Source organism: Schistosoma mansoni, chromosome W (assembly GCF_000237925.1).
Source record: "Schistosoma mansoni strain Puerto Rico chromosome W, complete genome".
In the NCBI taxonomy this organism is placed as follows: Eukaryota; Metazoa; Platyhelminthes; class Trematoda; order Strigeidida; family Schistosomatidae; genus Schistosoma; species Schistosoma mansoni.
In genome coordinates this window covers 45,000,176-45,023,856 of record NC_031502.1, presented here as the reverse complement: position 1 = coordinate 45,023,856, position 23,681 = coordinate 45,000,176, and the positions used below count along the sequence as shown (strand labels likewise).

Genomic DNA, 23,681 nt, shown 5'->3' with positions numbered 1-23,681 from the left:
AATATACAAGTACTAGATGCGTTGAAAATCTTTTTCACTTCTGTAGTTATTCGATCTGTCATCATTTGAGAGAACTATCCATATAATTGAGTTTATAATGGTAGTCTTTGAGTCTTTGGTTGGATTTTTTGTCCTAAAACTTATGGTACAAACGCAAGCCCTAAAGTTCCATTCACATTTACGTTCTCGTCAGATTGAAAATTTTGAGAACAAATCTTTCGAATATCAAATGTAATTGTGGAAAATAAATTTCGTCTTCTTACTTGTTTCATCCTTTCCATATCTGCTTCAATCTCCCGGCGTATTGTGTTCTTTGGCCTTCCTCTTTTCCGCTTCCCTTCAGGATTTCATGTTAGGGCTTGCCTAGTGATGCAGTTTGGTGATTTCCTCAATGTATTTCTGATCTACTTCCAACGTCTTTTCCTAATTTCCTCTTCAACTGGAAGCTGATTTGTCCTCTCCCATAAAACGCTGTTGCTGATAGTATCCGGCCGGTGAATGTTAAGTATTTTGCATAGACAACTGTTTATAAATACTTGTACCTTCTTGACGATGGATGTAGTAGTTCTCAACGTTTCAGCTCCGTACAGTAGGACTGTCTTGACGTTCGTATTGAAGATTCTCGCTTTGTAATTAGTTGACAGTTGTTTGGAGTTCCATATGTTCCTCAATTGTAGGAATGCTGTCCTTGCTTTGCCAATCCTCGCCTTTACATCTGCATCCGATCCTCCTTGTTTATCAACGATGCTTCCCAGGTACGTGAATGTTTCCACCTCTTCCAGAGTTTCTCCACCAAGTGTGACTGGGTCAGTGTTCTCCGTGATGTATTTGAGAATCTTGCTTTTTCCTTTGTGTATGTTGCGGCCTATTGTTTCAGAGACTGCTTCTACATTTGTTGTCTTCGTCTGTATTTGCTCGTGTGTAAGAGGGCTAGGTCATCTGCGAAGTCCAAATCATCTAATTGATTCCGTGCTTCTTCTCACACCACTTGTATCATAAATATATTAAAAATTATGCTTCAAAATAGGAGTATGTTGTTAAAAAAATGTATTCGTATTAAAATTTGAGTCATTCAACAAAATGAGGTTGATGAAAAAGAGGTTAAATTAACGTGAGTTAAAAAGCTTGTAAAATCTTATAAGAATGATCTTCAGAACTTTTTTCGGATTCAGTAGAAATGCGAGTAATTGAGGCTGCCTCCTGATTTAGGGCAGTAGAATTTCAGTTATCAGATTTAACCTCTTATTTGTGAAACAAAACTGGTAACTAGTAGTTACAATATCACGTACGATTCTAAGTGTTCTTACGTATGAATGAGAGAAAGGAACTTTATTCATATTTTCATCACATTAATTATATAATAATGTTGCAAAATACTTCAGTTTAAATAAAAGGGGAGTGGTTGGTTAACATTTTATTTGCATCACTTAAGATAGCCTGTAGTGATAGGGTGGACTACTGATATAAAAATGATAAAAGAAAATCACGTTTGTTAGTGAATCGCCTACACAAAATAATTGTTAAATGATTTTCAATAGTATGAAAAAAATAAAAAACAACTTTAGTAATTAGGATAATTAAATTTATACAGTTATTTGAAGTAGTTAATTTTATTCACTTTTGAATATTTTCATTGTGATAATGATGTAAAACATTTACTCTAATCTGGATTCATATATACTACGTCCAATGAATAAATGGAGGTCATAAAAAAATAACTTAATGAATTGTTCTCATCCTCAATGAACTACACGTGATTTCTGGAAAAAAGATAACCAGTCTCTTTTTCCAATGTTTAAGACATATGTGCATTTTTACATGTGTCTGGTTATCCCGGCACCTTGCCATTACAAGTATATCTATATATACCTAAATCAGTCCATACTAAATCATTGGGATTGAAAAAAGGACTGCACATGTCTTATATTTTTGTGAAAATGGTACATCGAAGGTAGCTTTGACCCTTTATCAGACTTAGAATCATCATGTAATTCACCGTTACACGATATTTACATCGAAAGTACTTCTACCTTTAATTTATTATCTCCATGACTACCTTACAACATTTTATGGGTTGTTTTCTAGTTCCATCACGCGCGTCACTAGTTCAGTTAGCGTATTTATTTGGCTAGTTCATGTAAAAACTATAGTGAATCTAGTAAATAAACGTCCTGTTTCATTGTCCAATGTGGCCACTATGTGACATCAACAGTAAAGTACTGTATATCAAATACGGAAGTTTTTAAATTTGATATCGGATATTTAATAACAGTCATTTGTTTGAAGAGTTCTCCAATTAGTTTTTTTACTGCGTTTCATTGAAATGTATACAGCTCTTTATACGTAGAAAAACGAAGTAATATATGCTCAAAGTATTTTATGTATATGTGATAATTATGCAAATGAAGCGGTTATCTTACAAAGACTTCACTAAAAGCTGAAAAGACGATTTTACTTGAGTTGACTTGGAAAAACAGGTAGTACCACAAACTGGTACACAAAACATATTACCTGTTTCGGAGTACAAATAACCTTTGAATTCATAAAATTATGTGTGGTGTTCTACGTATTTAATATATGTGAACGTACTGCTAAAGTTAGACAATTTATCAAGTCATTTATTCACAGAAAATAAGAGACATATATGTCTTCCTGTAATATTGAGCCACTGTAGATACCTTTTCACTGTATTACTGATTTATCAAAGACAAATACAGAGCGTTTTGTATCCAGTAACTGTAAATTGCCTGATATAAGTTATGTTCTACACAAATACAACACGACTCACTGACAAAGAAGACCGAAGAAAAATGAGTACCAGTTAGATTATATTTACAAACTATGTTTACAAAACTATTCATAAAATGTAATTCATATCTAAATATGATAGTTACATTGTAACAAAAATAAATGTTAATAATTAGAATAAACACAAAACAGAGTAAACGTTTATTCTCAGTATTTTATTAAACATTCACAATGTAAAAATATTGATTGTAGAATGAAACAATTGACTGAAAATCTATTGAAAGTTATCTGCACTAAACATATATTTTTTATATAACAATAGTAGTGGTAAACACTTACCAGTTAACGATTGTAAACCAGCTCCAATTGTTGATAAACATGATCCGATTAAAATAACCCAAAAATGTGGCCATGCAAATGCAGCGACCAACAATATACCACCATAACTTTCACCAAATCTGTTAAAGTTTTGTTTTTTAAATAAATATTATGATAAGATTAAAAGGATAAAAACATTTTTTTGTAATATAAATAAACCCTAGTAAACTTTGATCAGAATTTAAAGAACAATGTATACTCATAAATACAAGAAAAGTTGAAAAAAAGTTACCTGAGATAACTTTCAATTCATAAATTTATAAATACTGTTTTGCAATATTTAAAACAATCAATGTCTTTGACAGAGTCGAATAGTGTAGACAAAAATTGTCAGTGATACATGTAATACATTTCAAACAATCAGATCACATATGTGCTAGTAAGGATTATTTATATATGGAAAATTAAAGCTTGACAAGACAAATCTAAAGTTGAGAAGAAACAAACATAATAAAAAAAACCGTGAAACAAAACCCTGGATAATAAATACATATCACCAAGTTACATTTAAGATGAGAGCGTAAACGTTTGGATTTTCGCATGCTCAATGTTAGAACAAACCTTAGAATACACCCTAGAAAACTTTTGTATATAACTACGAAGGTTGAGTTAAGATTGATGCAGGTACAGGTTAAGAGAGATGCAGGTACATCCAGCTGACGAGTCCCAAATAGGACGAAACGCGCGTCCTGGATTCCACTGCTAGCCACTATCCATCTCTGCTTACCATGCTTGTGAATTGAGGCTATATCGAGGCAATACGCACAGTATGCACACATGCCAATTAGAGACTGACCAGTTGCAGTCCTAACAAATCGATGGGAAGATTCAAACAAACAATACTAAGTTGAATAATTAGTTTGTTTACCATCAAGCGCATATTAATCATTTTATTTATCAAAAGCAAGATCACAAGTGGAAAGATTTTTTAAACCGTTGAAATGTATGTAAAACATGGGACGTCAACTACGAGTTGTGATGTTAAAACATTAGAATTAATTTTCTGTTGGAATAAAGCTACGTATCATGTAAACAATGTTTTACCTCCAAATGGTTTATTTTTGTTTCTATGAATCTCCTAATTGCATATCATCTCAAATTTAACATTTTATCTTATCATGCTGAGCTTTCCTTTCCCAATTATAATTTCCTTATCTATCTTCATGATGAATAATCAAGTCCTTACCAATAAAATTATTATTAGTTTCCGTGATGAAAATAACGTTTTAATATCTTTGCTTACTCTACCACACTGTTAGCATGTTTAGCAAAATTTTATTATCACCATTATTGTTTGTATTATTATCTTGAAAAATAAGTATATATTTGTGGTTGTACAGCTTTGAAAATGAATTCCACTCAAAAAAAGAACTGTTCGCCGAACCAATCTTTGTTATGAACAAGGTTGACAAAGATAAGGTACAAAACATTTTTTAATAAGCAGCTTCCCAAGGGTAGCTTGTTGTATTCCAACTTCTCCGGTAAGGCTATTTTGGTTGGCAAATATAAACAGCGCGTTTAATGTCAATCTTTTCATACATCATCTATTTTGCTTATTGGTAAGCAGTAGTCAATTGAGGAAATAAACAATGCAGAAATCTTTAGTATTGTATTGATAGCTAGACGCGAAAAATGTCCATTATGCAGTAAAAAAACACTAACAATACATTCGTCTTTTTCTATTTTTGCATGATTATTTATAAATAGCATTGGAATGTTTATTCAAGTAATCGTTGTCAATGTATCGATTACTTTTGTAAGTTCCACTTAAGTGAAAACAATCAGTTACATTTAAACTTGTCACCTGATGCGATGTATTTGAAAAATGTAACCAAACACCAAGATGTACATAGGTTAGTCGTCAAATAGAAGTTTCCATTCTTAAAAGAACTAATGACAGTAGATGATTTTCACGAAAAAATATTGTACATATTCACAGTATTAGACATTAAATACCATTTGAAGGCTTCGGTGGTATATTTCAAGTGTCAGTATAAGGATTATTTTTAAATAATGATTTTTCAATTCTAACTATTGTCGATTCCTTACACTATAGGATGTCAGCAGTAGTTTTCGAAAAATATCTTTTTTGCACTTGTAGTTTTCAGATTTTTATCGAGATGTTTTACATCATAATCTTTCGGCAGCAACGTATCTTCAAACTAGATACAGATCTAAAAGGAATGAACCCTAATGGGGAATGTATTTGTTGAACTCTGTTTCTACAATCACTTGAAACAAGTATTCAGCGAAAGTAGTTGGTTAATATGAAACTAAACTTCATGTTAATTGTCTAAAGTTGTGGTGTATGCCATTTATTTCGTTAGAAATAAGTAGTATGTTGAAACAAACGGAAGTAGAAACCCTGACAGCAGAACGCTAAGAAGATCAATTTGAAGAGAATCAACACAGAAATAGAAAGATAGTGCAAATAGGAGGAATCATACAGAATATGAAGGACAAATGATGGAAATTTGCAAATGAAGTGTTTAGTGTACAGTTCTCATATTTTACCAAGACATTCTGTAATTTTGTGTTCTCGTTTATTACAAAATGACTGAAGTCGCAGTTATAATTACCACATCTTTGACTGAAACAGACATTGAAGATTACAGAATTACATTTATCACCAAAATTAGAACACATCAATAATTGGCAGACTACTACAAAAGTCATAAGATTTCTGAAAAACAATTGACTTTAAAATTTACGCCAGCACATACTTTTTATCGACTGACCGATCATAAATAAAACTTATACAGATATAAATTGGATTTTTAAATAATTTTTTAAGGTACATCAGATAATACCCAAATCAGATTATTACTTCTTGAATATTTACAAAATTTAACCATATCATGTAGCTGACATGAGTATTGTTTGCTAACGAGATTTTTGTTGTAAATAGAAGTAAACTTAATTCAAAAAAATACTCAATCAGTATTACACAAAAAGCTTTTTGATGATAAGCCAAAAATCTATGGAAAAAAGAGACTCACTTATCTCTCATAACAGAGCCATCACAGATCGCAGCAAACAATAAAGGTGATGATAAATCTTGTCAGTCGAAGTGTTGTGATAAAGAGACGTACAACAATTAGACATCATTGTTGTTAAAGTAAAAATATTAGTTCAATAAAATGTGGAGAAGTTAAGGAGTGATTTATCAAATGAATTCTATGCAATTAAAATTGTAAAAGAAAAATGATCTTATCGCCACTCGAATACCTGTTATGTTCATAAATAACTTAAAGTTACGCATATTTCTTATTGTTTCATTATAGGAATCGCATAGAACAAGATAAAACAAATAATAGAACCATGGCAACACGTCAATTTTCGCGCATGTATTACGTATGATAGTGATATATGTAAAAACATTATGGAATAAAAGAATGGTAGATGGATGCTCTTCGTTTATCAAACGTCGCCTACGGCAAAATTTATAACAAAAAACCATATATATATATATATATATATATATATATATATATATATATATGGTTAAATCTACTGTTATTGAAAACAATATAATCAATAAAGTTGGTAAATATATACTTATGTTAGAAATTGTTTATTACATGAGAACTCTTTTATTGCTCAACACCAGTTCTTTACTTCTACATTTGATAGAAAATAAGGAAAGTTAATAAGAAAACATTTAAATCAACAGAAAAAGACGTAGAATTGATTTTACACTACTCTACTTTTGACGGCAATCAATTCAATCAACCTCGATGAAACTCAATTAAAAGCTTTAGTTATTCCCATGTTAGTGTGATATATAAAACAGAACTTATTGAAAGTGAAGTGTAAATACAATTAAGGAAAAAAACCATTAATAACAATATGATAATCGATAGATTTCAGTCGGGACTAAGAACCTAGACTAAGTGTACTGATGAATATTCATTGAGCATTTTCTTTACAAGTAATCCATATTTGACACTCAAAAACTTAAGCATTAATGTTAATCTTTATAGTGTTGACTAATTAAAATATAAACAAAGAATCCTTTCGATCCAGAATTGACTTGTAGATAAACAAAAAGAAAATATCAGAAAGGGGTTTTTGTGGGTATTATAGTAATTCAATAGTTGAGATCATGAGTCAATTGAAGCTATACCACCATGAAAAACTTGAAAGCACTGGATGACCGTTTCGTTCTATTGTGGGACTCTTAAGCAGTGCGCACCTACGATCCCGCATCGCGGGATTCGGACCCAGGACATATCAGTCTTGGAAGCGAAAGCCTAGACTCTAGACCACTGAGCCGGCATCCGATGGCGTTATTGTCTAGCTTCAACTGATCCACAAAATTGAGCGACACATCCACCACTGTCTTCAGTGACTGGCTTTAAGAGGTATTTATTAGAGTTCTGATGAGAAGCAATGACCAGTGGAGTTCAACCGGGTCTGTTGTGAGATAGTAACCCACTGAAGACAATGGTGGATGTTTCGCCCAATTTCGTGGATTTGTTGGAGTTAGAAGTTAACACCGTTAGATGCCGGCTCAGAGGTCTAGAGGTTAAGCGTTTGCACGCGAGACCGATAGGTCCTGGGTTCGAATCTCGCGGGGCGGGATCGTAGGTGTGCACTGCTGAAGGATCCCACAATATAACAAAACGGTCATCAAGTGCTTCCAGGTTTTCCATGGTGGTCTAGCTTCAATTGATCATGATCTTAACTGTTAAAAAGAAAATGTTCAAAATAAAGATATTTTAACATTTAATTCAAAATGAGATATGGATGTTATTTACATATTGATTATTTCATGTAATGAACAAAGAATGGTGATAGAAAACTAATTAAATTAGTTTAAAAGCAGTGAATTAGCGAATCGAAATAAAGTTATCAATACAAAGCTCATATTTTCTAGGTTGATTAATCTTAAATACAGTGTCATTTCTACTATAAAAAAACGAACATTACTAGTGATTTAAAATCTATTCAAAAATAGAAAACATCTTTCCACTTAATCAGAATTATAGGATTAAACTAACAAAAGAAAAGACTTAATAAAAACTCTTTAAAGTGATTAAAACAATATTTGATTATCAATTAGGAAGATAACAAGAAAAGTGAAAATGACTAATTAATTTAGTGTGATTTACAGATTTTTTTCCCTAGCATCTAAAAGGATACATACAAGCGACGTCATTGTTATAGCCAATATAGTTCCCATTGGGATAGATTTCTGAGGATTAGTCAAATCACCCGATCGATTAGAACCAGCCATGATGCCTAGATGAGGAGAAGATTTACACGAGTTAAAAAAAATAAAGGATGAAGATGTATTATTTTGAAAATGGAAATTGACTCTTAAATAAGAAAACAAATAACTATAATAAAAATAATTAGTAGACCTATTGCTCTGGGCAATCATCTAAGCAAAAACGCTTTTAGAAAAAAGCAGGATACTATTTAATTTTTATGATGAGAAATGGTTCTTGCTAAAATCCCTAATGTAAAACTGAAATATAATACTACTTCATTAGTGTTGTTATTGTTGTCATGAAATAAAATCATTGTACCGATGTTTTATCACTTTAAAAAAATTATTTAATGAGTGATTTAAGATCATTGACTACATATGTACTAGAAACTATTGTATATACTGTTATATCTTGACGAAGAACAAATGAATCTAATCAATACTTAATTAGCTAGACTAACAAAATGTCTTTTTGATTGTTAATTTGACTATTAAGTGACCAGACTATATATATATATATATATTCCTTTCATTTGACCTATCGGCTATTGCGATACGATTTACCATTCTTATCTTCCTCCCGATTTATTAGTTACAGCATTTCAAACTCACAGCCACATCTGGCTTAATCTTGTATAATTATTATTTTGCATTTTGTGGTGTGATGCGGTCTGATGTGCGTGTATATAAACTACGTATGTCTGAAATACATGATCTATACAGCGAAAGATGAGATTGTGTTCTGAACTCTGAGGGAACTTCTAGGCGATAAGAACCAATAAGAACTCGGAGTCGACTCTAGACTACTTGTGATTGTTAACGCGTCATTAGTTTGGCACAAGGTCAAGGTCGTACAAGTCAGTTTTCTGATTGTCGATCTAATCATGTGATAATTTGACAGGTCACAAGAACATAACAAATGCTTAACTCGGATTGTTTATAGTGTTTTGTTAGTTAGAACAGGCAGATACTCTTACTAACATTCCTGTTTTCGGGATTCCTAATGAACAAATATGATTAAATGCTGTACTGAAGAATTCAACAAATAAATATATTGGATGTAAAATAATTTTTTTAACCTTTCAACTCTAATTTTTGTAGTAAACACAACTCAGTCAGAGGTTAATGACCAAAAGTTTTCGAATTGTCAATTGAGGGGAAGTTCTAATTAATGAAAACGTGAGTTTTAGTTTAGGGTTTAGTGGAATATTAACATTTGTAAATAAAAATAGTGAGATAAGCAAAGATGGTTTTTGGTCTAGCTCTGATGCTAGATGTAGGGCATCGTCCTATTTGGGACTCGTCAGCTGGATGCACCTGCATCTCAGAGTTGATGTTCACTCTGGGACTCGAGCCCAGTACCCTCGCTTCAAACGCCATCGCGTTATCCACTAGGCCACTGAGTCGTGATAGCCACTTGCTTGTGCGATGGGGTGAAGTTTAAATTCACTTAGTATTGTTTGTTTGAAACGCGCGTCCTGGATTCCACTGCTAGCCACTATCCATCTTTGCTTATCATGCTTGTGAATCAAGGCTATATCGAGGCAATACGCACAGTATGCACATATGCCAATTAGAGACTGGCCAGTTGCAGTCTCAATAAATCGATGGGAAGATTTAAACAAACAATACTAAGTGAATTTAAAAATAGTGAGATTAGTTATTTCACTAGTTATAATTTTTAAATTATGACTCGCTATATTGAAGTATAAGAATAACGTTGACAATGAGATTAATTTAATTAGTCAGTAACTTTCAATACGGAAAGCAAAACAACAAGTATTCTTGGTTGAGAAAGACATATAATCAATAAAAGATTTCTGTGGTTGACTTAAAATAGACTCTTACTCCGGGATATTTCTGAATGTAACTAATTGTGCTGATTCATTTCTATGATGAGTTCAATCGATATACTTGTATACAAAGAGATAACTAAAGGAGAATGATAGTTTAGTAAATGATTGTTCACTCGAATATACTTCACATTTTCTGTTAACGGAAAATGACACGCTTCACTCAAAGTTGCTAATTTCAACTCTGTTAAAACCCTATAGATTATTGAATGTAAACATTATTTTCTGACTTAGATATTTATTGCTTTATATAAAGAAGAGACTGAAATAATTTCAGGATGTTACATGGAGTTTTCTTGAACTTACTGGCTCTCGTTGCTTAGGGATTGGTCAATAGACAAACTATGGATAAGAATTACCTTTTACGATGTATTATGGTAGAGTAAGAAATTTATTATTGGCCTCAACCTAATAAAGATTTCTTTCGTAGAAACATCATTTAACATCGGTATAATTGATTAATAAGTTATAACGCTGCACCTAACACAGGCGGAATTCTTTGAAAAGTCTATTTGTCATTGACATGTTCAAGGTTCACAGGACAAGTTGTGAGTCATACGCGGAGAAATCCGAACAGCACTTCCACCTGAAGTCTGTGCTGATAACGTTATTCAGAACAACAATGAAAGCTTCACGACCAAACTATCTAGCACCGAGAAAAAAACTCCACCTAAGCTAAACATCCTCTCTGCCATCTTAATATAATGGGAGCATTTGAACGATGAATTTGTCTTTCGTAACATGTTTCAAAAATATTATCATTTTGTAACCACAATTAATTATAACAATCATAGAATCACAAACCGGTAATAAATTGACTCATTTTAAGATAAAACAGTGCGATCGAATGGGATAAGGTACATTTTTAATTTTACTTATTTTTGTATGGAGATTATTACTGATTTCAACAAATGGTCAACTTACCAGTGACAGAGGGAAAGTAAATACCCAAGAGAAGCATAAAACTTGATGTAACATCTGCTATATTTGGACCTTGACCATATTTACGATCCGCCGGAAAATCAACATTATCATATGCCTTTCCCTTTTCACGGTAATGTGATTCAAAAAAGTTTTCTAAAAATGATTTTAGATAAAAAAAAGAACAATATTTTTCAACTACGATCAGAACAATAAAACAGTCTACATAAAAAAGTACTGTATAAATAGATATAGAAATACTGTTTCACAATATTGAACTCCATAAAATAAATAGAGCAGTTAATTAGTAAACATAAAATATTTACAAACATAAATCTATAGTAGAGTGGAATTCCAAGTCAAGCTATTAAGAGTGATACAGTCTTGTCCACTGCAGCATCATTGACAAACACGGTGGATCTGATGCAGATGTAAAGACGCGGATCGGCAAAGCAAGAGCAGCACATTTACAACTAAAGAACATTTGAAACTCAAAACAATTGTCAACCAACACCAAGATCAGAATTTTCAATACAAATGTCAAGACAGTTCTACTATATGGGGCGGAAACCTGGAGATCTACGAAAGCCATCATCCAGAAGATACAGGTATTTATCAACAGTTGTCTACGCAAAATATTTTGGATCCGTTGGCCAGACACTATCAGCAACAACCTACTGTGGAAGAGAACAAATCAGATTTCAGCAGAGTAAGAAATGAGGAAGAAGCGCTAGAAGTGGATAGGACACACATTGAGGAAAGCACCCAACTGCGTCACAAGGCAAGCCCTCACATGGAATCCTCAAGGCCAACGGAAAAGAGCAAGACCAGAAAACACAGTACGCCGTGAAACGGAAACAGACATGAGGAGAATAAACAACAACTGGATAGAACTGGGACGGAAGGCCCAGGACAGAGTGTGTTGGAGAATGCTGATCGGCGGCCTATACTCCATGGGGAGTAACAGTAAAAGTAAACAGTAAGTACGTTTTGTTCACTCCAAAAAACTTTGGATTTGCATCATTAAATCAATGTATTCACAAACGCACAGTTTTTATATTATGAATATTTCTCCATTCTTTGGTTTTTTCTAGTTAGTTGGGACAGAAATGATAATTTTCTGTTGCATGAATTTTATTACTGTATCACAAGGTAACAGTGGTTATGTTATTAGTTTATATTGTACCATATGGTATCAAATAAGCAAGTGGAAATATTGAAAAGGTTATTTACTTACTGTCTAGCTATTATTCTGGTTTCAGTTAGAACATCATGACATTTAAAGTTTGGATATACAATTAAGGATTCAAATAGCCATACTACAATCAAACTTTATCATTGATGATATGAAATTTCCGAGTATTCTAAACGATTTTTCTTCGTTGTTTGGGAATATGAATTAAAAAACATTTAATAATTTATTTTATATTGTATGGAATGAGACTGCATTTTCTCTCCTTCTATATTATGCTCTTTAAAAATGTTGTCAACGTCTTATTTTTACTTCCCCCATATTCGTTTGTTTTTTATGAAGATATTAAATCGCCCAGTTATTTCCAGACTATTCAACAGTTAAAATATAAAAGTTTACACTGCCTCCAGGTATATCTTGTTACTGAGATACATACAGTACAACCATGACAAACCGTTCATTGTTTTGACAGTATCATGAGAAACTTCATCAATATATATTACAAGACATTATTTTATAATCGATAAGATCGATAGGATCAGTAAACAAAATAATGAGACTAAGAAATGATGAAAATATTCATAAAAATGTATTTCATCATCGTTTAATACTGAACACGCGATATATATATATATATATTATATAATAGAAAATCATCCACTTATTATGACTCTTTAGAACTAAAATATATTTACTTGTTGTTCTTAAAATAATTATAAGCTGAAATACACTAAAGTAAAACTCAACAAAAATTGGAAACTTTTGAAGATCCTTGAAAATCTACGTTTTCTTAAACAATTATATTTTGAAAATGAGAGTTTGTGAAGGTTGTTCATTGTTATTAAAATCACAAACCTGACAAAATTAGATAACCGTTGAAAACAAGGAAACACTGAGCAGTCATTTAGTTCTATTAAGGTATAATCCATAAAATATAATTTTCAAACAAATATTGCAATTTTCTAGAAGCATATTTAAACAAGAATACTGATTTTACATAGACGTAAATTTATGTCATACACCTCGAGTACTTTGATAAATATACTCTTTGTAGATAAAACTGACAGCTTATCTTCAATGTTTCGTTGCTAAAAGTTCAACTTATTTTTAGTGTAACTCTATAATCAAGTGAAGATTTATTTACTCGTCCTTAATTTGAATCATTTATTCAAGGACTAATGACACTACTCAGCTGCCAAATCCAAACTCCGAAAAACGGGACCCAAAATAAGGAAATCGCTGGTTGAAAGTCGAACGAATTAATTATCGATTTTACTTTGAATACATTAAAATATTCAATATAAGTCTTTCATTTACTTCTCACAAAAACGACAGATAACTTTCTTTAATCAATCAGTTTAAGTAAGTGTAATTATTGCAAGATACGTAGGCAAAATGTTGTGACAAACTCATTCACTAACTATGGTACAAATCATGCCATTTTTTTTTTAATGTTTAGCAAATCACAAACCTGTAATGCTAGTGCAGTAATGTTGTCTATTATTCAATTAAAAATATGTCTCCGTTAAATTTTAAATCACAAAAATGACCAATAACATTATTGTATAGTAGTTCGTGGTAAATGACGAAAAACAGACTTGCTACATTTTTAAATTACATAAATCTAATCAAAAGCTGATAAATACATAAATAAATACAATAAGTATTTATTAAAATATGCTGTTGCTAAACTTATCATTATCCTTACAGATTTAAAACTACAATCTTCCGGTCACAGAACAAGTAAAATTTTAAAGGATTATAAAAAATGAAGTAGTGAAACTTAGTGGGAAAAAAAGCAATAACAATTTTATGAGCAATATCAAATGAGTAAAAGCTTTAAGACATGATTGTTTTTTTACAGATAATAAAATAACAACACTTATTGAGTAAATAAATTGGAGAATAAAAGTAGAAAGGTGTTCTTTTTTATAAATCCATATTTTTATTTAATGAAGTAGTATGATGATACTATCTCTACTACTACTACTACTACTACTACTAATAATAATAATAATAATAATAAGGATAATAATATAGGTCACAAAAAAAGAGTAACGCAAAATTAAATCTCCAAGATTAAAGATATTTCAGTGATATATTGACAAACCTGATAATTTTTCATTATTATTAATATTATTGTTGTATTTGAACAGATTAAGATTATTAGGTCATTTAAGGTGATCTGTTCGAAAAATGATTATGGTAGTGAGTGTTAAAGAAAACAATATACTGCATCAGTTGATTAAAATTCAATAAATTTTAAAACTACTGGATTAACAAAATGAGCTTTCACTAAACAAAAACAAAGTTGGGAATATATTTACACTTTAAATCGAGCACTATTAGAAAAAAAGAACAATTGCACGTCGATCTTCTATTGAAAACAAAAAAAACAGTCATAAACATGAACACCTAATTGCCATGAAACAATTGTTAGCAAAAACAAAAAGAAAACGAAATAAGCAACTTCATGAAACAAGTATATTCAATTTGTAGAAAAGTCTCACTAGTATTTATGAAGAATGCATCAACACTTATCTGAACTGATATAATAAATACTGTAGTGGCTAGTAATATGTCGAACCCGCATCGGTTATTCTAGCTTCTGGACAGACTAACTTATTCATTCAAGTCACACTATAACCTTGTCACTTATTTGCTTATGAATCCTGACTGTTTTCATATGATCGCACGTGTATTAATTGCTTGCGCCATTTCATTACGTGTCTGGTACCTACTTTTGTTTCAATATAAATATTGAATCACTCTTGATCGAATTGAGTTGACTCAATCGCCTTCTCCACTGAGCGTCATTTTGTTTCGTTTCGCTTCCCTGACTGTCTGTTCAGATCAGTGATTGCATGAGATGTACGTATTCAAAACCCTTTCTCGTATTTGACTTATTTTATTCTCTAATGCGAATTAAGTCGATAAAAATATACGAAGATTGGTGACATGTTTATTTTGATAACAATCACTACGCGATCTAACTGAAGTCAAATAAATGGACCTTTTTAAAACACTATCATCATTAATTAATTGCAATATGTTAACATCTGTTTAAATGAAATTCATGATATACTACTCGTCTGAATGTAACTGACTAATCAGTATATTATTTTATAAACTTTGTACTGGTATGATTCGACTTTATATTTGCTTAAATTCCATTGATGAATTCTTTAAATAAAATAATCCGAAATATGAAAAATAAATCTAACATTGAAATTTCATCAAATCATCATAATAATGGTAACATAATAAGAAAAAGTTACACATATTTGATCGGTCACATCAAAACATATTCATACATATGAGCATGGAGAAGTGAAGCCAAAAGTGAATTTCTTAACATACTATAGTTATAAACATAAATAATTACTTGGATAACTTGAATACCTTGGTGAACATGTAGTAGCAAAATACAAGTATAGGTATGTACAATCATATGTTTGCTAATTTTCTAATCAGTAGCAGGTCAGTAAAAATCATACGAATATTAATGTGAATGCATATTTCCAACAATGTGTTAATGACACATTAACGGTATTTTCACAGATATAATTGACAAAAAAAAGGCAAAAAGTCTAAATTTAGTAAATGAATTGATTAAAAGTATAAGGAAAGTAAGGATTACAACTAATATTATAACTGTTAGATAGTTGAAATAAATTAATAGAGATTTTTCTTTCCGATTGTCATTTGTCGATACGTGATGAAGAATATCCTACTTCAGTCAAGGACCAAATTCGTATTTTCTACGCCCCTATATTTTAGACATGACATTGTTGAGCCATGCTTCCTTTAAACAGAATCAAATTAGTTTAAGTCAAAGAATTCAAACTTCACTTTATTCTGCGGTTTAAAGATATCAATCAACAATATCATTTTAAAAAAGTCATATTGACAAACTTTTAAAAGCGATTGCTTTCAGTAATATCTCGAGAATAAACAAAACTGTAAGTTTGTTCTTGATGAATGGAAAGATTGTAATAAAGATATTCATGGAAAAAGAATGTCATTTGTCTATTTTTGTAGAAATGAGACATAACAAAAGCCAAAATATCGGTAAAAACATTCGGTATAGTTATAAAACTTATTTCTTATCACGACTTTTACTGCATTTCTTGTTCTGATTCTTATACGTTATTCAAGTCAATATTTCTTTTTTCTACATTTCTTTTTTTAAAACAATTTTCACATTGTGAAATTCTTTATTCCTATTACCATAATCAACTAACAGAAATAAATAACGAACTCTATGCTAGGAGACTATATTCTTGAGGAGAAAACGGAGAAATACCAATTAGTCATTGTCATGTGCTTTTTATAAATATACATAAGGTTGTAGATACTGATGATATTAAGTTATTCGGAAAACATTTACTGTTTTGATTCCCTACGTTGATTGTGATTAGGATAAATCGTTGAATTCATCATGAATTAGTAGCCATTGATGTATAATATACAGTAGTACGTTAAATATGCAAGTTCCAATAAATTTATCAATTATATCCAATCACACAGAAATACCTATAGAAATGTACACGACTAATCAAGGCAAAATTTTTATTCAAGGTTATAAGTAAATTTAAATCATCGGTTTCCATTTAACTAATCCAATATAATACAGACTGATTACCAATACGTTCATGCTGTTAACTAAAACAACATCATGTTGAAAGATTGTTCAGTGAACGTGAGACATTCATCTGCTTCCTTTTTAATACGTCTTTCGCGAACATAGCAAGATATATATCGTCAGCTATCCAAAAAGATAGTGGATAAAATACCCAAGTGAATGCTAATTAATAGAAGTTTAATTAGAACCAATGGATATAGTAAATAGTACTCTGTGACAGATATTGATTTTTAAAAATGTATCCAGAAGAAATAAAGTGAACTAATAACGTTGAGGTGAGAGATGATGTAAAGATTAGCATCCAAACATGTTTTCTCAATAGTTCAAGTGTATTTCCAGGAATAGATTACATTATGTGAAGAGAATATCAGAACGAATTTTTCAGTTCTGTGCACAAAGAGAAAGGAAGCGTAAATTAAATAATTTTTAGATAATCATTAGTTGTTTGAAATATATTATTGAATTATCGTCATACAGAATATATTTTATATTTGTCTGTATACGTATTCATGTGGTTGAACTAGTGAAGGCTACAACTAGCATCTGAGAAAAGCAAACTGTTGCTTTAAAAAGTATACAACTATCATCCAAGTTTCGCAAAATCATCTACAATATTATAGTTAATTAATTTTTAGATACAATATGACAACTCTTATCGATTATCTGTGAGAGTTACTTATAATAATTTTTAATAATTTGGAAACGTTTGGACGTAGGACTCGAGGTTCGACATATATCTTCAAACTCCAACATACCAGTTACACCATTTTCAGTGAATTTTAAAATATAACATAAACTGAGGAAAAGAAATGTTAACAGCACTTTTTAAGCACATATGTAATAAATGTTTACCCTTCGTAAAGGTATTTAAGTAAGATATAAACTAAATCTCCAGATTGTTGAATAACATTAGTTTAAAAATTAGGAAATTGTTCCTATTGTTCATGTGATCATTGATTAAAAATGTCTGTTTCCAATGGTAATCCAGATATAACCATACATACACATGCACACTTATAAACAGGTTATAAATCAAATTGTTTAATGTACCGGAGACACGTAGTTTATACTTTACAACATGAAAGTAACCAAAAAGGTAACCACTACAACATACACAACATGGAAAACAGAATGTCACTTGAAGTATTGGTGAGGTTATTAAAGAATGATTAAAGTAGAATATACGAAAAAGTAATGAAAATCAATGAATAATTCAAAAATATAATAAACAAAACGAAGATATGAAATACAGCTAGAAGAAAAAATATATATATCTTAGCCAAATACTTTTTCTAGCCAAATAAATAGAGGAAATAAAGATAATAACTGATAAGTCGTGAAAATTTACGAAAATTTATATTTCCATACACTCGTACATCAGTTGCACATCACATCAATCTCTACAGTGCTTGAAAAAAAATGCCACAAAGTCGAAATCACTCAGTAATTCATAGTCGTGAAATAAAGGGCACTTAACAGTAGTTGAGATGGAAATAATCAGAGATAAGACACTAAGTAGATTGATCTTCATTATAATTTAAATGTTAATGATATGACGTGTAAGTTGACCGCTTTTTTCGTATCCTAACTATTCGGATAACCCCAGGCTAGCACTACTCAGCGACTTGAAAGACCAGAGAGAAGACACGAGTATCAGAGAAGCACTTTACTACCAGGTTCAATTATGTACAGAAAAATAGGGATTTTATAGTAATTAAAAGACCTTGAGATTCCATAGTAACAGTATGTTAACAGCCAATCAGGACCTTGTTATTTTAGTAGCATTTTAGTAGCATAGCTTCTAACTAATCGCTGATTGGTTGGTCTCTTTATGAGCCTCTCTAGAGTTTATTGTAAGCCGACCTAACAGTTAAACAGATTGTTTAAAGATTGTCTATCAATAGCCCGAATAACTATTTTAAGTACTCAACAATCAATTGTAACTGATAAATATGAAGTGACTTTAGTTAGTAACAAACAAAATGACGAAGTTAATTCAGTCAGTGAAAGGAAAAATAGGATGAAATTACCAAAATTTATGGAGGGGTAGAAAATGAATGACCTCCAGGTAATGGGACCTAGTTTAAAACATGCCTCAAAACACTTAGTTCAAACGTTTAGTGGATCCAAAACGAAATCCGCAATCGATCCCGAGAAATAAATGCAAACGGAAAAACTTAGTGATTAGATATCAGGCTACTAACATTCTAGGATCATACTCCAGCTAGCTCAAAGTGATGAGATAAACAGAGGATAGATAACTGAAACAGAAGTCTATTCAATCAGTTATATGCAACATAGAACCTGAAACATTTTTACATAGTCTCGGTTCACAACACTACATCAGTAAAGTGAAATACCAAAGAAGTAGAAGTATTAGCCTAAATGGTAGAATAAAAATGCAAGCACAAAAAATAAAGGTCGAGTACAAAGTATAAGTTCATTTATCAAACCAAGTCTATAAGATAATTTGGGAATTTAAGGTCGAAGAGAAATAAAAAGGTGGATGAACCTGGGGCTTCGCGAACGATGCTAAACGATGTCACTCAAAATCTGTAACTATTGGTTGCGGTGATCACCTAGTCTTGAACCAGTTAGTTTGGGCCTACCTACACGCATCACTTCAACACTCACTAACTTTATGGACTGATACTACGTCTTGTTTAGGGAGTCATAGTGTTCTTCCAACGTACTCATATACCAGCCTTTGCATAACTATGAATACGGTAGATAGTCATATTTATTTATTTGAATACATAAACATTGGTACAAGGTAGCACCAAATAGTTGTGCGCCACACAATAACAATGAGGTCAGTAGCAGTTATCGTTGATTTGTGTAAGGGTTATGATACTGCTTCGGTGCCTAAACCGATGCACGTGCTTCTCTTAGGAGACCACACCCAGGGCATTTGACCTAAAGGTCTAATTCACAAGACAGTAGAGCAACGTTAGGAGATGCAGTTCCATGGTAGTCGGTGACCAACAATAGATTCATACTACTTTTGTTCCCTCAGGATCCTGGATCCCATGTGCACCATTGGTTTGGAATCAGGGTTTTCCAACTCTCCTATGTGGATGCTGATACAGGCAATATCGCGAAAATAGCTGACAGAATATTAGAGAGAACCAATAAACGAGTCTCCAATTGAATAACACAACGGCGGAATCGATACACTACAGGAAGAAATAAGCATTTTATGCCACAGACTTATAAAATTGACAGAGAATGACAGATCAAAAAGATGATCATGCTTCAGATGCCAACCGTTCTCCAGGAGACGTCTGCCTTCATCAATATTCTTTTGTCATCAAACTTATGGCAACAGAGTTAGTGTCGGCCGCCTTGCAGACTAAACATAACGAGGAAACGATCCCGCTGGTTGCCGATGACTACTGCGTCAGTTGGCGTAACTCCTAGAATCAGTCGTTGGTTTTGCATGCAGGATCAAACGATGGGCGGACGATCATCTAAACCGATTAAGACAAATTATTTATGAGACTTCAAGAACATGGCATCTCTATTACCGTTCAGACGTGTTAATTTGTGAAGGAATCCCTGCAATTCCTAGGTCACATGGTAACTTCTCAAGGTATCACACCAGTCCTGGCAGAAGTTGCTGCTATCCGCGATTATTTGTTACTCAAATCACGAAAGAAATTGTGATGATTTCCGAGGCTAATAAATTACTATAGACGATTTTTTCCGAACTGTGCGAAAACATTGCAGCCACTGACGGACGCTTTGCGAGGACATGCCCGGACATCAAATCTATCGGCAGAGGCTAAACAGACACTCGAAAAAACCAGGCGAACACTAAACGGAAAGACTTTGATGCTAGTCAGACGAAAGGGTGAAATGCCATCAGCCATCATGACTGGATGCATAAAAGGTGACAGTAGAAGCCGTATGGCAGAAGTTAGTAAGTGTCACATGAGAACTAATTTCATTTTTATGAAAGAGATCGAGTCCTACTCGGACTCAGTATAATACGTTGGGAAGAGAATTGCTAGCAATTTAATATTCAATAAAGCATTTCTGACACTGGTAAGAAATACGATTTTCACTGTGTACGCGGATCATAAACCTCTTACGAAGGCATTAAGCGCCAAACGAGATAATTATTTTCCAAGGGGAATTCGACAGTTAAAATTTATTTCCCAATTTACGTCTAGTACAATATATATTAAAAGCAGTGATAAAGAAGTAGTGGGTGTGTAGTGGTATTGGTCCTAACCACACAATCCTCAAAGCTGAACATGAAATAACTGGGAAAATGCATATTCTAGAACATCGATATAATCTTCATTCCCGTTGTAGTCGATCATCATAATCTGGCAGCGTAGCAAAAGGTGGATATTGAATTAAGCAAGCTAAGGTCCGATAACACAACTCCGTTGGCATTCGAAGTTCAATCCAGCGGTGTAAAAGTAATATGTGACATATCAATAGGCCAAATGCGACCGTTTATCCCGAAGCCATTACGACGAAAGGTATTATATATTATGCGTAATATATTCCATCCTGGAATAATAAAAGTCACGTTCAAACTACTCAGCGAACGATTCGTATGGCTAAACATGAACCCGTATATTCGTAATTAGACAAAAGCATCCATGAAGTTTCAAAACGTCAAGGCCCATCGCCATAGTAGTTCCGCAATGGGTTCTTTCCCTTACTCCGACACTAGATTCAAACACATACACATCGATATTGTGAGGCTACTCCCAATTTTGAATGACTACAACTATATTTTTACACGCATCGATAGATTCACATGATGGTTGGTAGCGGAGCAATTGAAAAGCACTTAAACTGAGAATAAAGCCAAAACCCTAGTGGAGAGCTGGATTTCTTGGCATGGAGGAATTATCTCAGAGATAATCCACTACTGGTTTTCAACAACATTTTTCTTTATTCCCAGGAAGAACTTTGCCGTAAAAAAGAACATAAAAACAAAGACTCACCGAAAAATTTCTGTGAAGTTAAACCAGGCATAGCAGGAAAATAACTGATATTGTTAGCGTTAAAAAATGCACATGATTCCTCTGTTGCTATTTCAGGATTATTACAATATGCTTCATAAATAGGACCAGTGGTATTTTTATGACATTGTGCAGTACCGTTGACAGTGATAAAATCTTGACTTAATAAACGTCCACCCAATGCACAAACACTAAATCAACATTAAAAGGAGAAATATGTTTTAAATACAAGCATATTTTGACCAACAATAATCGTCGTTAAACATAAAAAAGACCTTTCGGATTTAAAACTTTATCCTAAAAGTACTTTTACTGCGTTCGCACCATCAATCTATTATTTAACAATCCCATTAGGATAAATTATAGTCAAATTAGTTATCTAATTTATAAGCCGAACATTCAGTAGATATATAAAGCAATATGGTATATGACTAAACTGTCAAACTTTCAGATTAATAAGAACGAAACTTTTAAGATATCTTCTAACACACAAGTAAAGCGAAGAAATATTTCATTCCAGCTATTATTTCATTATGGCTCCACATGGACATGAACAAGTCCTAGTTAGACAACTGTTTGAAACCAGGAAATACCAGACAACTACTTCATCCTAGTATCTGACTACTAAGGATAGTGCGTCCGTGATGTCACTGAAGGTAATGTATGGTGGTCTCTCAATATTGCCAACTAAACAACGTTAAAAATGTTAGACACTAAATACTAGCTCATTAGTTTAGAACCTAGGTGCTAGGAGTAAGAATCGAGTTTCCTGGGTCCGACCCCAGGTAAACTCCTCGATACGCACTGTTGGGGAGACTAGAATTAAACGTTTGTCCAATACCTCCTGATTTCAGTGACTTTCAGGTCAGTCCATTATGTGAACATTGAAAAGAATAGGAAAATCAATATCAGTCAAGTAGTGGTATGTTGGATAGTTGCATAACAAATTCAAAAGCGCTTGTGTAAATATTGAAGAATGGTCAGTAAAATAACCTCAAGATGGAGCGAATAAAGTAGTTAAGATTCAAAGGTATTAATTAATAGATATTTGAATTGGAATAAGTATCAGGTTTTACATTATATTTAATTGACTGACTGACTGGAATAAGTAAATATCACATTGATAGATTATATATATATATATATATATATATATATATATATAGATAGATAGATAGATAGATAGATATAGATAGATATAGATATAAGAGAATTGACAAAGTTTTGATAGGAATTCAAATATTGAATATCAGTTATATAATCACGTAGAGACTATTACAGTCATGCAACAATAAAGAAAAGCATTTTTAACGAAGAAAGCCACAATAATAATAATAATAATAATAAACTACATGGAAAGGTATATTTTTGCTCTGTTTGTCTTTTTTTAAATATCTAAATGAGAATTTCCATTTGATTTAATTTATTTCCTCATTACAAGTATCGATAACAACATGAACGCAGATATCGTGTTGATTCAATAACATAACAAAATCTATGCTAAATTAATAACAATTTACTGATTGATATTTTTCATCTAAAAAATAATAATAAAAGAGTATAAAAACTTTCGTCTAAATTAGAGCGAATAGTTTCACAATATTTGAGCGCCGAGTTGATGTAAGACATTAAATAGGAATAATATATTTGTAAAATCTCAGCGAATGAATTTGAAGGAAATAATAGTTCCTTGAAAAAGCTTGGACCAGATTGCCAAGTGAAACGTTGGATTTCCTTCAAATTC

General features: G+C 32.1%; 1 protein-coding gene across 1 annotated transcript in view; it reads right to left on the bottom strand.

The window, feature by feature from the left end:
- The window catches only part of Smp_198430 (putative solute carrier family 12, electroneutral k-cl cotransporter), a gene marked incomplete at both ends in the record, with an annotated part of 61,188 nt that extends 37,966 nt beyond the window's left edge, over positions 1 to 23,222 (bottom strand). The window contains 6 exons of the mRNA XM_018789855.1: positions 3,048 to 3,206; positions 6,126 to 6,183; positions 8,272 to 8,370; positions 11,119 to 11,271; positions 21,920 to 22,128; positions 23,203 to 23,222. Coding sequence (XP_018655256.1) covers positions 3,048 to 3,206; positions 6,126 to 6,183; positions 8,272 to 8,370; positions 11,119 to 11,271; positions 21,920 to 22,128; positions 23,203 to 23,222 — 698 coding nt within the window. The remainder of the gene's footprint in view (positions 1 to 3,047; positions 3,207 to 6,125; positions 6,184 to 8,271; positions 8,371 to 11,118; positions 11,272 to 21,919; positions 22,129 to 23,202) is intronic.
- Between the last annotated feature and the right edge of the window lie 459 nt (positions 23,223 to 23,681).